This window comes from Oncorhynchus nerka, linkage group LG26 (genome assembly GCF_034236695.1).
Source record: "Oncorhynchus nerka isolate Pitt River linkage group LG26, Oner_Uvic_2.0, whole genome shotgun sequence".
Classification (NCBI taxonomy): Eukaryota; Metazoa; Chordata; class Actinopteri; order Salmoniformes; family Salmonidae; genus Oncorhynchus; species Oncorhynchus nerka.
The window spans coordinates 3,748,107-3,764,590 of record NC_088421.1 but is presented as its reverse complement, the minus strand read 5'-3'; the positions used below and the strand labels follow the sequence as shown (position 1 = coordinate 3,764,590).

The window sequence follows — 16,484 nt, the reverse complement described above, 5'->3', positions numbered from 1 at the left end:
CCTCTCTCCCAATTGCTCCCTCCCACTATTTTTTACCAGGGGCGCAACATTGGTTTTAGATGTGGAGGGGACATATATATTTATATATTTTTGGGGTCGAATAAACACAGCAAACAGCCTACCCGACTGCTCGGAGGCATCCGCATGGTTCTAAAGCACACCGTTGCCTCGTTTTGTATCACATTCCAATGATAAAACTGGGGAGGGGACAAAAATACATGTCACCAGTGAAATTACCAGTGAAATTAGCACCCCTGCTTATTCCTGTCATAACCTCCTGTTGGTTTTACTACAGTATGGAATGACTCAGGCTCTGCCCTGGCTGTATTTCTGCCTTGTCATTGTGACTCAGCATTCTGGAGTCTCAAGCAGAGACGGAAGAGGAAGCGAGACAGCCCACTCCTACCCCCCCACAGGAAGTCATCGCACTTTCGTATTGATGTCTGCTTAAGGAGCCACCTCCTAAATCAGACAGTGGTAAACGTCCTGAGTTAACTATCTTCATTTATCAACCATCGTTGGTCTCGAGGTAGTTCTGTTCTGTTATCACAGTGACAATGGTGGAAGAAGGCAGAGTTTTGTGACTGCAGAAACAGACATGAGGGGTGATGAATGGGCGAAGACAGACTGATACCAGATTTGAAGAAAAGGAAAAAGGGAAGAAGGAGAGAACAGCAGGAACAAACACTATACTATGCAATTTACAGATACTTTGTAACTTACTAAGGCTTTTTAAAACAAATAGCTGTGAATGGTTGTTTTCGGTGAAATTAAGGGAAAATATAACAAATTTCCAGAAAATGTTGTCAATTTAGTCAATCAGAACTCAAATAGCAATATTTTTCTGTATTACTTTAAATTGTTGGTCTAACTATAACAGTTCAGAAAGTCACCACCAATGTCAAAACCCATTATTCTATATACACTGCTCAAAAGAATAAAGGGAACACTTAAACAACACAGTGTAACTCCAAGTCAATCACACTTCTGTAAAATCAAACTGTCCAATTAGGAAGCACCACTGATTGACAAATTTCAAATTGAATAGAAATTGCAAATTGAATAGACAACAGGTGGAAATGATCGGCAATTAGCAAGACACCCCCAATAAAGGAGTGGTTCTGCAGGTGGTGACCACAGACCACTTCTCAGTTCCTATGCTTCCTGGCTGATGTTTTGGTCATTTTGAATGCTGGCGGTGCTTTCACTCTAGTGGTAGCATGAGACAGAGTCTACAAACCACACAAGTGGCTCAGGTAGTGCAGCTCATCCAGGATGGCACATCAATGCGAGCTGTGGCAAGAAGGTTTGCTGTGTCTGTCAGCGTAGTGTCCAGAGCATGGAGGCGCTACCAGGAGACAGGCCAGTATATCAGGAGACGTGGAGGAGGCCGTAGGAGGGCAACAACCCAGCAGCGGGACCGCTACCTCCGCCTTTGTGCAAGGAGGAGCAGGAGGAGCACTGCCAGAGCCCTGCAAAATGACCTCCAACAGGCCACAAATGTGCATGTGTCTGCTCAAACGGTCAGAAACAGACTCCATGAGGGTGGTATGAGGGCCCGACGTCCACAGGTGGGGGTTGTGCTTACAGCCAAACACCGTGCAGGACGTTTGGCATTTGCCAGAGAACAGCAAGTTTGGCAAATTCGCCACTGGCGCCCTGTGCTCTTCACAGATGAAAGCAGGTTCACACTGATGCCGTGGAGAACGTTCTGCTGCCTGAAACATCCTCCAGCATGACCGGTTTGGCGGTGGGTCTGTCATGGTGTGGGGTGGCATTTCTTTGGGGGGCCGCACAGCCCTCCATGTGCTCGTCAGAGGTAGCCTGACCGCCATTAGTTACCGAGATGAGATCCTCAGACCCCTTGTTAGACCATATGCTGGTGCGGTTGGCCCTGAGTTCCTCATAATGCAAGACAATGCTAGACCTCATGTGGCTGGAGTGTGTCAGCAGTTCCTGCAAGAGGAAGGCATTGATGCTATGAACTGGCCCACCCGTTCCCCAGACCTGAATCCAATTAAGCACATCTGGGACATCATGTCTCTCTCCCTCCACCAACGCCACGTTGCACCACAGACTGTCCAGGAGTTGGCGGATGCTTTAGTCCATTTCTGGGAGGAGATCCCTCAGGAGACAATCCGCCACCTCATCAGGAGCATGCCCAGGCGTTGTAGGGAGGTCATACAGGCACGTGGAGGCCACACACACCGAGCCTCATTTTGACTTGTTTTAAGGACATTTAAGTTGGATCAGCCTGTAGTGTGGTTTTCCACTTTAATTCTGAGTGTGACTCCAAATCCAGACCTCCATGGGTTGATCAATTTGATTTCCATTGATCATGTGTGATTTGTCAGCACATTCAACTATGTAACGAAATATAAGAATATTTTCATTCAGATCTAGGATGTTATTTTAGTGTTCCCTTTATTCTTTTGAGCAGTGTTTATACCAAGATATTCAATACCATACGAATGTACTCAATTTTACCATGTCAATACTTGGTTGTATAATCAATAAAGTTGATTATAGTAATAGTAATTAAATGCTATTGCTGATTAGACCATCTTCCCCTTTAACCAAGTGGTCTAGCCACCAGAAACTCCTTTACTGTATCTTGAAAACAATATTTTTCAGTTCAAGTATTAAAGTTTGGCTTGCAGGTTAATTACCACAATGACAGCGTTCAGTAACTTATGTAAAGTAACAGTAGCGTTGCAACCATATGACAGCTCCAATAAGCCCCTTAAGAACGAGATGCTTGTAGAATCATTCCTTTTTTGAGTGTTCAGTTCATAATTTGCTGTAGGGGAACTATTGGGCATTACCAACTTAAAAACAAAAAGTTCCCATCCCTAGAGAAATGTGCCATAACAGCTGGCTAACAGTTTTGATTGACCTCTAGGCTGTCTAATAAACTTGTGATGCAGAGCGTAAAGGTCTACATCAATTGAAGGTAACAATTTCACTCCTACGGAGCTAGAGTTGACAGCTGGGTCCTTAATTGACATGGCACTATTACAAGATACGGTAAAGGACACCCTGTGGTCCAAGGTAACATCCTTTATAAAACTCATGTTAAACTATTGTTATGACCCTCAGCCACTAGTAGGTCTACAATTGTCAATATTTATCACTGGTATGAAGACGCTCAGTAAAAGAGCAAAACACCTCAATAGACTGATACAACATCCATTACTACAGGTCAATACTTAGAAAACAGCAACAAACTTCAGTGATATTTTTTTATTGTTTTACAAGACACCCTGCCTCCAATACAGTAGTGTTGTGAACAGAAAGATCAATGTCACAGCAGTGTTGCAATTCACCAGTTTAACACTCTCCCATCCCTATAAATGTAAAGCCAGGAGGATCTATCAGAGAAGCCAGGAGTCCTGGTCTGAGGCTGGAGGCCGTAGCCTGGGGATGGAAGTGGTTTAGCTCTGGCCTCCCAGGGTCTGCTTGTCAAACAGGTACTCTGCCATCTTGTTTTTGACAACATCCATCTTGGTGAGGTTGGTGATGTGGTCACCCAGCTTCTTAATGGCCTCCACCTGCTCATTCAGGTAATGGGTCTCCAGGAAGTCACAAAGCTAAAGAGGGAAAACACAGGTCAGACAAGAGAATGAATACAGACCATTGTAGATAGTGACACACAAGAGCCTGGTGGTAATGGACTCAGGGAAGATTTGTTGTTGTCTTCCGGGTTGGAGCGAGCGGTCGCATCTGCACTCGGTCCGCAGGAGACTCTGCTAGCTAGCCAACAGCTAGCCAACGTCTACCGAACAGAACTTCTGCACTCAACAATCCGGTCGCATTTCGCTTCGCTCCACAGGTAGTATCACATTTTTCATTTCATTTCATTACAGTACAACGGCTTGATTTGTTTGATCGTAGCTAGCTACATAGCTAGCTACATAGCCGTCTTTGTATCAAAGATAATTGTGTAGTCTAGAGCGATTTCCTAGGTTAGCTAGCCAGCTATTGTCGTTCTTTTAACGCAACGTAACGTAATCAACACTGCTAGCTAGCCCCGAATAGCAGCACAGTAGAAACTATTACACTCAACGGAACGACTTGATTAGTGTAGTGTCAACAACGCAGCCAATGCCAGCTAGCCTACTTAGTCAACAACGCAGCCTCTGCCAGCTAGCCTACTTCAGCAGTACTGTATCATTTTAATCATTTTAGTCAATAAGATTCTTGCTACGTAAGCTTAACTCTCTGAACACTCGTGACGTGTAGTCCACTTGTCATTCCAATCTCCTTTGCATTAGCGTAGCCTCTTGTGTAGCCTGTCAACTATGTGTCTGTCTATCCCTGTTCTCTCCTCTCTGCACAGACCATACAAACGCTCCACACCGCGTGGCCGCGGCCACCCTAATCTGGTGGTCCCAGCGCGCACGACCCACGTGGAGTTCCAGGTCTCCGGTAGCCTCTGGAACTGCCGATCTGCGGCCAACAAGGCAGAGTTCATTGGCACTGACGGAAACATGGATCACCACAGACAACACTGCTACTCCTACTGCTCTCTCTTCGTCTGCCCACGTGTTCTCGCACACCCCGAGAGCTTCTGGTCAGCGGGGTGGTGGCACCGGGATCCTCATCTCTCCCAAGTGGTCATTCTCTCTTTCTCCCCTTACCCATCTGTCTATCGCCTCCTTTGAATTCCATGCTGTCACAGTTACCAGCCCTTTCAAGCTTAACATCCTTATCATTTATCGCCCTCCAGGTTCCCTCGGAGAGTTCATCAATGAGCTTGATGCCTTGATAAGCTCCTTTCCTGAGGACGGCTCACCTCTCACAGTTCTGGGCGACTTTAACCTCCCCACGCCTACCTTTGACTCATTCCTCTCTGCCTCCTTCTTTCCACTCCTCTCCTCTTTTGACCTCACCCTCTCACCTTCCCCCCCTACTCACAAGGCAGGAAATACGCTCGACCTCATCTTTACTAGATGCTGTTCTTCCACTAACCTCGTTGCAACTCCCTCCAAGTCTCCGACCACTACCTTGTATCCTTTTCCCTCTCGCTCTCATCCAACACTTCCCACACTGCCCCTACTGGATGGTATCGCGCCGTCCCAACCTTCGCTCTCTCTCCCCCGCTACTCTCTCCTCTTCCATCCTATCATCTCTTCCCTCTGCTCAAACCTTCTCCAACCTATCTCCTGATTCTGCCTCCTCAACCCTCCTCTCCTCCCTTTCTGCATCCTTTGACTCTCTATGTCCCCTATCCTCCAGGCCGGCTCGGTCCTCCCCTCCCGCTCCGTGGCTCGACGACTCATTGCGAGCTCACAGAACAGGGCTCCGGGCAGCCGAGCGGAAATGGAGGAAAACTCGCCTCCCTGCGGACCTGACATCCTTTCACTCCCTCCTCTCTACATTTTCCTCTTCTCTCTGCTGCTAAAGCCACTTTCTACCACTCTAAATTCCAAGCATCTGCCTCTAACCCTAGGAAGCTCTTTGCAACCTTCTCCTCCCTCCTGAATCCTCCTCCCTCCTGAATCCTCCTCCCCCCCCTCTGCAGATGACTTCGTCAACCATTTTGAAAAGGTCGACGACATCCGATCCTCGTTTGCTAAGTCAAACGACACCGCTGGTTCTGCTCACACTGCCCTACCCTGTGCTCTGACCTCTTTCTCCCTCTCTCTCCAGATGAAATCTCGAGTCTTGTGACGGCCGGCCGCCCTACAACCTGCCCGCTTGACCCTATCCCCTCCTCTCTTCTCCAGACCATTTCCGGAGACCTCCTCCCTTACCTCACCTCGCTCATCAACTCATCCCTGACCGCTGGCTACGTCCCTTCCGTCTTCAAGAGAGCGAGAGTTGCACCCCTTCTGAAAAAACCTACACTCGATCCCTCCGATGTCAACAACTACAGACCAGTATCCCTTCTTTCTTTTCTCTCCAAAACTCTTGAACGTGCCGTCCTTGGCCAGCTCTCCCGCTATCTCTCTCAGAATGACCTTCTTGATCCAAATCAGTCAGGTTTCAATACTAGTCATTCAACTGAGACTGCTCTTCTCTGTATCACGGAGGCGCTCCGCACTGCTAAAGCTAACTCTCTCTCCTCTGCTCTCATCCTTCTAGACCTATCGGCTGCCTTCGATACTGTGAACCATCAGATCCTCCTCTCCACCCTCTCCGAGTTGGGCATCTCCGGCGCGGCCCACGCTTGGTTGCGTCCTACCTGACAGGTCGCTCCTACCAGGTGGCGTGGCGAGAATCCGTCTCCACACCACGTGCTCTCACCACTGGTGTCCCCCAGGGCTCTGTTCTAGGCCCTCTCCTATTCTCGCTATACACCAAGTCACTTGGCTCTGTCATAACCTCACATGGTCTCTCCCATCATTGCTATGCAGACGACACACAATTAATCTTCTCCTTTCCCCCTTCTGATGACCAGGTGGCGAATCGCATCTCTGCATGTCTGGCAGACATATCCGTGTGGATGACGGATCACCACCTCAAGCTGAACCTCGGCAAGACGGAGCTGCTCTTCCTCCCGGGAAGGACTGCCCGTTCCATGATCTCGCCATCACGGTTGACAACTCCATTGTGTCCTCCTCCCAGAGCGCTAAGAACCTTGGCGTGATCCTGGACAACACCCTGTCGTTCTCAACTAACATCAAGGCGGTGGCCCGTTCCTGTAGGTTCATGCTCTACAACATCCGCAGAGTACGACCCTGCCTCACACAGGAAGCGGCGCAGGTCCTAATCCAGGCACTTGTCATCTCCCGTCTGGATTACTGCAACTCGCTGTTGGCTGGGCTCCCTGCCTGTGCCATTAAACCCCTACAACTCATCCAGAACGCCGCAGCCCGTCTGGTGTTCAACCTTCCCAAGTTCTCTCACGTCACCCCGCTCCTCCGCTCCCTCCACTGGCTTCCAGTTGAAGCTCGCATCCGCTACAAGACCATGGTGCTTGCCTACGGAGCTGTGAGGGGAACGGCACCTCAGTACCTCCAGGCTCTGATCAGGCCCTACACCCAAACAAGGGCACTGCGTTCATCCACCTCTGGCCTGCTCGCCTCCCTACCACTGAGGAAGTACAGTTCCCGCTCAGCCCAGTCAAAACTGTTCGCTGCTCTGGCCCCCCAATGGTGGAACAAACTCCCTCACGACGCCAGGACAGCGGAGTCAATCACCACCTTCCGGAGACACCTGAAACCCCACCTCTTTAAGGAATACCTAGGATAGGATAAAGTAATCCCTCTCACCCCCCCCCCTGAAAAGATTTAGATGCACTACTGTTCCACTGGAGGTCATAAGGTGAATGCACCAATTTGTAAGTCGCTCTGGATAAGAGCGTCTGCTAAATGACTTAAATGTAATGTAAATGTAAGATGAGATTCTGCAGTTTATTATTTAACAAGGCAAGTCAGTTAAGAAACACTCCTTATCTACATTGTTCCACATTAGGATGCCAGTGGGTTAACTGCCTTGTTCAGGGGCGGAACATATTTTTACCTTCTCAGCTCCGGGATTCAAACCAGCAACCTCTGTTACTGGCCCAAAGCTCTAACCACTAGACAACCTGCTGCACCTTTTGCAAACTTATGCATTAACGGCATAGTGTGCATCTGTGGACTATTGTGTGCATGTTAAGCAGGTCACAATCATGTCATTAATTAGCAGAGATACAACCTGATCATCTCCTGGAACAAAACCTGTATTCTATGTGATACATACACGTGGTTCCACCATAACTTACATGGGGGTCAACCTTGTCAGAGGCAATCTTGTGCAGGTCCAGCAGGGCCTGGTTCACATTCTTCTCCAGCTGCAGAGCACACTGCATTGCCTCCAGCCCATTGCCCCACTCATCACGTTCTGGCTTCTACACAGGACAGAGTGAACACAGAAATGTTAATGACTACTAGCAGATGTTAAGGTTAGGGGATAAAGTTAAGTTACACCCCTTACACTTTCAGTTCAGTGGTTAGAGGCAGTATGTTCAGTACTCCAGGTTCTCTAGATCAACTTACTCCATGGAGGAGAGTGTGTACAAGTGGTAAAGACATTTATCGGTCTACAATCTAAATGTGTTTATCGACGCTCAGGCGCTCACCTTGATGTCCTGGAGTAAAATGCGTCCACCTCGCTTGTTCTGGAAGGAGAGTAGCTTGTCGGCGTGCTCCCGCTCCTCGTCGCTGTTCTCCTTGAAGAAATGCGCGAAGCCAGGCAGAGCCACATCGTCACGGGAGAAATAGAAAGCCTGGGTGGACAAACAAAACAGTGTGGTTAGAAGAAAAAAATGCCAAACATGACTCGGCATTCTGTTCGTGTTGTGGCAACTAAACTTGATGATATAGGCATGAATAAATCTAGTCTGTAGTCTACTTGGTAACCTGACAATTAACCTGTCAAGGAGTTGTTACGCGCTCTGTCCAAGGTAGGATAGATTCTCGGCTTCATTTGGATGTTATACCTACCTGGAGGCAATTAATAACCAAGCCAAGTATAACTCAAATGTGTACTTAACAGAGTTGAAGTTATTGGCTACAGAAAAGTCACGTGAAAAGTGGAATTTAGGCGCAGGCATAATAATAAACAAGTAGATCAACAAAACGGTAATCTTGGTAGACTCCTTACCATTGAAGTGTAGGTGTAGGAGGCAAACATCTCCAAGTTGATCATCCGGTTGATAGCAGCTTCGCAATCGTGGTGATAGTTCTGGCGGATCTGAGACTCCATCTTGGCAGATTTTCTTTAATATCTAAAGTAACGGTACAAAAATAGAGTTTCTTCGACTATTTTGCTATTACAGTTAAAGTAAGTACTATGTCAACAACCAGGAATGTTCTATGATGCGGGACGAAGGCAGATGAGTTCCGTTCAATCACTGTTGAAGCAAGAACTTCTTCATGCGTCTTCTCAGACTTGTGAACTGGAAGGAGCCTTGTTCGCTCTATTTATTGTTCCAAACGGAATGCGTCAGTGGAATCCACCCTCACAGAGCGTAGCCAATCAACTTTAGAATTTCAACAGGAACTAGGCGGGTCATTTAAAGACGAGCCCACTCATACACATCCCCTAAAGCAAAGATTACTTTTTATATTGACAAGAGAGCCGAGTGACCACTCTAACAATGGAAATACATGTGCTCAACGAATGAAGACAGGCAAGATCAGGTGGGACCATTCTAGCCAATGAGAGGGCAGGTATTCGTGTGAACAACACACACAACTAAACATATTTTTTCTCAAAGTTTCCGGAATGCCACATGCATCCACATCTAAAGCAGTAGTATCAGCCAAAAGCAATGCTACAGTGCAGGTCTAACAACAGCGGTTATTGTTGAAAAATATGTGTGTTTGTTATATCCTTAGAATACAATTGGAAGACTTGGAAAATCCATTCTAATGTTAGGCTAATTGAGAAATAGTCTGTGTCTATATTTGATTTAGGATATATAAGGAATTGAACTTTGAGACACAGGTCTGTAAACTTCTGTTTCATTCTCTAACAGCACATGTTTCAATAACACATGAAGCTTAATTATTGACCTTTTCCAGAATGCAGTCAAAAGAAAAACTTCGGGTTTATCACATAAAAAAAAAAAAACATAAATTCAATTTTCAGTATGAGGTATGGGAATACAGTAGTGGACAGAGAAAGAAAGGCTGGCTTTTGTAGAAATGGTATTTGATGATACACCTTTCGGTTTCAAATGACATATTGTTGTTGTCAAATGGTATATCAAAGTTGATTACAATAGCCTAGAAATAACTACACAAAATCAGTAGCTACATACATCTAACCATACTACTTGTGATGTAAGTGTATATAGTATATAGTGTATATAGTAAGTGTATATAGGTGTATATAGTATATAGTATGTTTACTGGTCATAGTATGGATATAGTTAGTATGCCAGATTAGCCAAAATACGAAGTTTTCAAGCAGTGGACATTATTTCTGTGCTTTCAGGGCCCATAATGCAATTCTTCAGACAACAGGCGTGGCCTCATAACATTTTAAGAAAATGGCAGAAAATATGGTGCCGAAGTGAGACGAGAGCGGATACAATTTCAGTGCTATAACTAATTATGACAAATAAGTTAAGTTTCTTTGCTACGCTATCCTTACGAAACGCGTAGCATATCATTGCAGCAGTATGTACCATTATGTTATCTAGCTACCAAACACAAATTTAGTTGGCTATTAATACATCAGGCTTAGCTAAGCGGTATCGTCATTGTGCGTTCTCAATGAACATTGTTAATTCACTCTGGCTATCTACTCCGATTTCAGAGCACTCTCATCTGAGTGTGCCAAAGAACAGATTAATTGATTAATTTTACAACCGTAACACCCATTGAATATAACCGGTATCAGTAAACGTCTGCAAAAAAAGCATTATTAAATTGTTGCCAGAAACACAGTTACAGTCACCAATGCTCTGGATAACATGAAAACAGCATAACCAGCTCTGCTAGGGCGAGTAAAATGGTCAGAGTGAGGTGTTCTCTCATTTGTGTCTGGAAGTAGCTAGAAAGCTAGCCAAAGATAGCCAGTTAGCTTGGGTGCTTAATTGCCGTTGTGAGGTCAAAACGCTCGGATCAACCCTACTCCTCGGCCAGAGCGTCCAGTGTGGGCTCTGAACGCTCCGAATGCGAAACGCTTTGAATTTCCAAACAGACAATCTGACAACGCTCTGAATTTCTGAATGCCCAGAGCGTACTCTGGCACTCCAGATTGAATTTACCAACACATCCGAAATCGTATGATGTCTAGCTAGTCATTTGTTATGCTAACAAGCTAGCAAGAGGTTGCAAAGCAACAGCTTCCGGTAGACAGGCGAAGCGCTAGTAAGCTCAACTAAAGTAGGGTGACCAGACGTCCCCGTTTTTGGTGGCCTGTCCCGTTTTTGGTGGCCTGTCCCGGTTGGAGCTGTCCCGAAATGTCTCAGTTTTTAGGGAGATGTTCCCGACCTCGTAGGGTAAATTGAATACTCCTGCACTAGATTGTGTAAGGCAAAACCTGCAAAGAAAAGGAAACAGGCAAGTTTACAAAGAAAATGCAACAGGCAAATGCACAAACACCAGAGAAAACTCAGAAAGACATTTTTATTTACTATCTATCTGCATTTTCTCTGGTATTTCTAGAACCACTTGCAACTGGAAATGGACATGTTTAGGATAACTGGTAGAGTACTGCCAATACCAGGTTAGTTGTAGAGTCTATTTTTGTGTTTTGATTAGGCTTACCTGTAATGTCCAGAAATGCTGGATAACAACAATCTTTGGTTATATCATATTTAGTGTAGCTACAAGCTATTGATTTTTTGCCATGAGGCAGAGAGAATTTTTGCTGTTTTAGAGCTCAGGGATTCTTAAAGAATGGGACGATCAACTTTTTACTACAAATATTTGTCTTAATTTGAACTAAATGTGAAGATTATATTTTGACACACCAAAGTATCAGCTATTAACACCATGTAAAGGAACAACCTCCTATTTTTTCATTAAATGCAACTAAGTGGATATGGTCAATTTCGTGAGACACCATAAAAGGCATTTCATTTATACAATTATTGTCCAACAAAGTGTTTAAAGGCCTTGATTATTTAATGCTAACATTAGATTATTCATAAATGTGTAATACACATCTCCAAACATTTTTATTTTGTTTTATTGCCATATTAAATGCTCCAGGGATAATTTAGCTAGCAATCTGGCATGGTTTCTAGATTTTGAACATGAAATAACAATTATAAAGCTAACATTATCCCTTAGGTCTGGCACAGCAAATACATTAATTGTTGAAGCATATGTTGCAGAACAGTGATTACAATATTTGTTCAGAATATTGACAACAACAACTAAATCAATCTTAAGGGGGTTAGTTCCTCTGTATAGATGGGAGAACCTTCCAGAAGGACAACCATCTCTGCAGCACTCCATCAATCAAGCCTTTATGGTAGAGTGGCCAGACGGAAGCAACTTCTCAGTAAAAGGCACTTGACAGCCTTTGAGTTTTAGTTTTAGTTTTAGTTTTAGCCTTGGAGTTTGCCAAAAGGCACCTAAAGGACTCTCAGTTTAAGGGCACAGGGCGAGACCTAGATGCAGACACGGGAGGCAGATTTTTAGAGTCTCTGATATTTATTAGTATCCAAGGGGCAAGCAAGATATTAGTCATGGACAGGCAAAAAGATCATATCAAGGTCAGAGTCCAGGAGGTACAGAGTGGCAGGCAGGCTCGAGGTCAGGGCAGGCAGTATGGTCAGGGCAGGCGGGTTCACAGTCAGGGCAGGCAAGGGTCAAAACCGGGAGGACAAGCAAAACAGAGCTAAGAAAAAGCAGGGACACGGGTTAATGATAAGGGAATTATATGCTTAAAGGTAATGATTAAAATATTCCACCCTGAAACCATATAATTGTATGAAATTTATTAGAATCATAAAACTATAATCTGATGATGGGTGTAATTTTAGTCCGAATTAGAACAAGTGCCTTTTGCTCTTTTTTAGTATGTAAGCAGGGTGCAAGTGGGAAACACATGATAAGAGAAGCTATCGACAGACAAGTTGTACTACTGTGTTCCTTACAGGACATTCTGTCTCCACCCGTGGAGGGGAGAAACTGTTAGGCTTGCAGAAAATTATGAAACATGTTGCAGATTAAAGAAACAATGTGTCTGTATAGTGGAAAAACACTGACTGTCTGAGCAAGGCGTAGTTTAAGATTTGAACTGGTTTGTGTGTGTGTTATAAAGACTGTGTTTGCATTTTGATTTCAAAACATTCTCTGGATAAACTGTCCGGACCTTTTGCATTAGCTGAGTCTTTGCCTAATTATTATTAAACCCAGGGTCTTACAAATCTCGGGGATTGGGCAAAGCTTATTGATTTTTAGTTATTATCATTTGGGATTGAAAATTCTCCTGACAGTTAAACACACTGGTTGACTTGACAAGGCGAACTGACACAGAGAGATGGGAAACTCAGGGATAAATACACCGGGGAAAATAATTGACACCTGGAGGGGGGTGGAGACAATCACAAGGACAGGTGAAACAGATCAGGGCGTGACAGTTAGACCATGACAAATAAGATTCTCTGGTCTGATGAAACCAAGATTGAACTCTTTGGCCTGAATGCCAAGTGCCATGTCTGGATGAAACCTGGCACAATCCCTACGGTGAATCATGATGATGATGATGGTGGCAACATTATGCTGTGAGGATGTTTTTCAGCGGCAGGGACTGGGACACTAGTCAGGATCGAGGGAAAGCTTAACGGAGCAAAGTACAGAGAGATCCTTGATGAAAACCTGCTCCAGAGCACTCAGGACCTCAGACTAGGGAGAAGGTTCACCTTCCAACAGGACAATGACCCTAAGCACACAGCCAAGACAACGCATTAGTGGCTTCGGGACAAGTATCTGAATGTGCTTGAATGGCCAAGCCAGAGCCCAGACCCGAACCCGATCTAACATCTCTGGAGACCTGAAAATAGCTGTGCAGTGACGTTCCCCATCCAACCTGACAGAGCTTGAGAGGATCTGCAAAGATGATTTCGAGAAACACCCCAAATACAGCTGTGCAAAGCTTGTAGCGTCACACCCAAGAAGACTTGAGGCTGTAATCACTGCCAAAGGAACAACCTGTCATGTGTCACAAACTTTGTGAATATCTGGGTATTCCCTCTTCACACAGCAGAAAGACTGAATTTAATCAGCACATACTATTTGTTATAGAGTCCTTCTTTGGTGGGCAGAATTGGCATCTCCTCCTCTTGCCTGGCCCAGCTGCAGCCTCAGGTGGATCAGTACAAGATTTAGCCCCCTGAACAGCTTTCGCAAGCTCTGCAGAGGCTGCTGTGCGGGGGAGCCACTCCCTTCTTTGATTGTGTGGGTTACAAGTGCCTATCCCAGCTGCTCCAGGAACACCCTCCTCTTGTTCCGCTTATCAGGCATCCAGGTAGGGTTGATCTTGTTCCGTATTACGAAGGCAATGTATGAGGACACATCAATCATGTTATGGAAAATGACCAGGGGACAGCAGGCAGTCATCCTCTTGCAGCTGTAAGTTCCAATCACCTTGCCCAGGTTGTCCACGCCTCCTTTGTTGTGATTGTAGTCCAGGATGATGGCTGGCTTCCTGTCCTCACGATCACTGATCTCAGCCGTTTTTTGCAGTGTGCTCAGGAGGACCACAATCTTAGAGTGGTAGTGGGGGTGAACACAACCTTTGATGAGAAGGCCTCTCTCCCCCTTATTGCAAGGATAGCAGGTGGAGTTCAGGCTTGTTCTTTATAATTGTGCCAACAACGGGGATCTTCCTCTTCATGAGCTGCTGCCTGAGTTCATAAGAGGTGAGGAAATTGTCACGCGTGACATTGTGCCACCTCAGTTCATCTGTCACATCAAGCACAACCCCCATCCCCTGGTTCTTCTCTGGGCCCCCACCGGTCGGCTTCCCTGTGTAGACTTGCATCTTCCAAGCGTAGCTGGATTGTGCTTCACAGGCCACCCATATCTTGATTTCAACCTGAAGATCACTGACTTCATGATTCAACCTTGTTTTGTTGTTGTAGATTTCTCAGTTGTGTTGGAAGCACCATCAATCCAGAGAATGCCAGAATTTGATGACAAAGTTTGATGACAAAAATTTCCCACGAAGGACCGCCGCGCCACCTTCCCGTTCATGTGAGCACATTACAAACAGGTGAGTCCAGAAAGGCATAAATTATGTATGTGATATGTCTGTAATATGTAATGTGCCAGGAAGATATGCATACTGGAGCTAAGAAGTTAATACCAAGTGTATGTTGTGTAGTAAGCTGTTAGTAGCCCATGTCCCTTCCGCTAATAATTGGGTCCTTTTCCCCCTCATAACTTAGCCTACTGTTTTGACTTGGTGGTGCACATGTAGCCTACAGCCTGTTTTAGAGACATGTCATCATCAAATATTGTCAGAGCTTTCACTGTCTGCTTATATGTCCCCTTTATTTATCCTATGGTTCTGACTTGGTGCACAGGGAGAATACTGTAAGAATGGCCCATGATCTGAATTCTGTCGCTGTACATTTCAAAATTGCTGAACAAATAGTTATATTGACTACGTTCGTCATACCTCGCACATTGATGTCTTTATCGAAATTACGGACTGCCTCTTATTACGCTCGTCGTCCCCTTATGCCATAATTTGTACTTCTCAATTGTCAGTAGAAACAACTGATATGGCAAATCAGCTATATCAAATACGTGTTTTTTAAAGGCAGTAATTGAGGCTGAATGAACTGTATTGCTGCCAGGTGTAGTAGTAGTAAGGTGTTGAGCCTGCTGTTGGAACAGCTTTATGTAGGCCCTAACAGTTTGGGCACCGTCAAAGTGCAATACATGTATTGTTTAGTGTTGTGTGGTGTGGTGTGGTGTGGTGTAGTTGCTTTGCTGGCATGCATATGCAAATGACATTTTTTGCCTTCTCCGCTATAGAAGATTGTAGCTCAGACTCTGAATGTCAAAGAAAATAAAGATGATATTCCCCTATGCAGTCATGTCTTTCCAGGGTATTTTCAGCTTGTTTTTAGCATAAATCATAACGGACCAAAGTGCTGTTATACATCACTGTATGTAAATGGATGTGTTTTATTTTATTCTAAATCTTAAGATAACAATGGGTAGGCCTGTGCTTTTTGACATTTTCTTCAATAAAAGGTAGGCCTATGGCATACCCTCTCATACCCCCTCAATTTCAGTACTGGTTTTAACTTAACAGCCCTTCACTGACATGGAGGGAGGCTATTTAAAGAGTGCATGGTGGGTGGAGGAATTGAACGACAAAATCTATGGATATAGCAGCCTATAGCCTAATTCTGTCTGTCAAACGGGTAGAGCTACCTCTTGTTTCTTAAACAGAAAGGAAGTAATAGGCTCCAACACAAAGCCCTCTTGTTGTTAGTAAAGTCTAATTAAATGAAGACGGTTTAAATGAATTATTCCTTCTCCAATTTGCCAATTTTCTGCACCATCAGCTGTCCATTTCCAATTGATTGTGCTGCGATTGCTGCTTCAAGTTTCAGCACCACAATGTAAGTAACTAAATCTGGCTTATTGTGATGTCAATAACTAGGATAAATACATCATGGGCAAAGAAACATATTGTTTTTCTTCAAATCAATTATAGTAGTAGCAAGCTATCAAAGTTAAACTCCGGTCCTCAAATGCTCTCCTTCTCAAACTGAACAGAACATAGGCTATAGCCTAGTCTACGTGCAAGATATTGCATTTTTTTGGACAAGGCCTTAATCAACAATTATTTTCTGAGGAATTCTTTGACTCTCCTCCTGAACTGCCACTGTAGGCCTACACAGCACAGCATTGGTTAGGCAGCAAAAAACCCGGGGTTTGATCAGCAAGGGCAGAGCAGGCCTCAGGGTTGGAATATCCGTTGCAGTGTGTAATGCAGTCTAGTTTTATTTACGCTATCCCAGCAGCTATCTTAGAAATATAACTTTTCTCTGTGCTTCTCTGAGGATG

General features: G+C 44.8%; 1 protein-coding gene across 1 annotated transcript; it reads right to left on the bottom strand.

Annotated features, from left to right (window-relative positions):
* Positions 1–3,340: 3,340 nt before the first annotated feature.
* Positions 3,341–9,111, bottom strand: LOC135564628 (ferritin, middle subunit-like). The gene is made up of 4 exons (XM_065009993.1): positions 8,593–9,111; positions 8,069–8,215; positions 7,712–7,837; positions 3,341–3,590 (listed from the first exon to the last, which is right to left on the bottom strand). The coding sequence occupies exons 1-4, from the start codon at positions 8,692–8,694 to the stop codon at positions 3,435–3,437; spliced, it is 531 nt and encodes a 176-aa protein (XP_064866065.1). The 5' UTR covers positions 8,695–9,111; the 3' UTR covers positions 3,341–3,434.
* Between the last annotated feature and the right edge of the window lie 7,373 nt (positions 9,112–16,484).

Bases quoted from the DNA above. Each gene is read 5' to 3' on its own strand.
- LOC135564628 (XM_065009993.1), bottom strand. From the start codon at position 8,694: ATGGAGTCTCAGATCCGCCAGAACTATCACCACGATTGCGAAGCTGCT. The intron at 8,216-8,592 runs GTAAGGAGTCTA...TTGTCCACCCAG, and splicing joins CCTACACCTACACTTCAATG to GCTTTCTATTTCTCCCGTGA. The intron at 7,838-8,068 runs GTGAGCGCCTGA...TGTCCTGTGTAG, and splicing joins TTTTACTCCAGGACATCAAG to AAGCCAGAACGTGATGAGTG.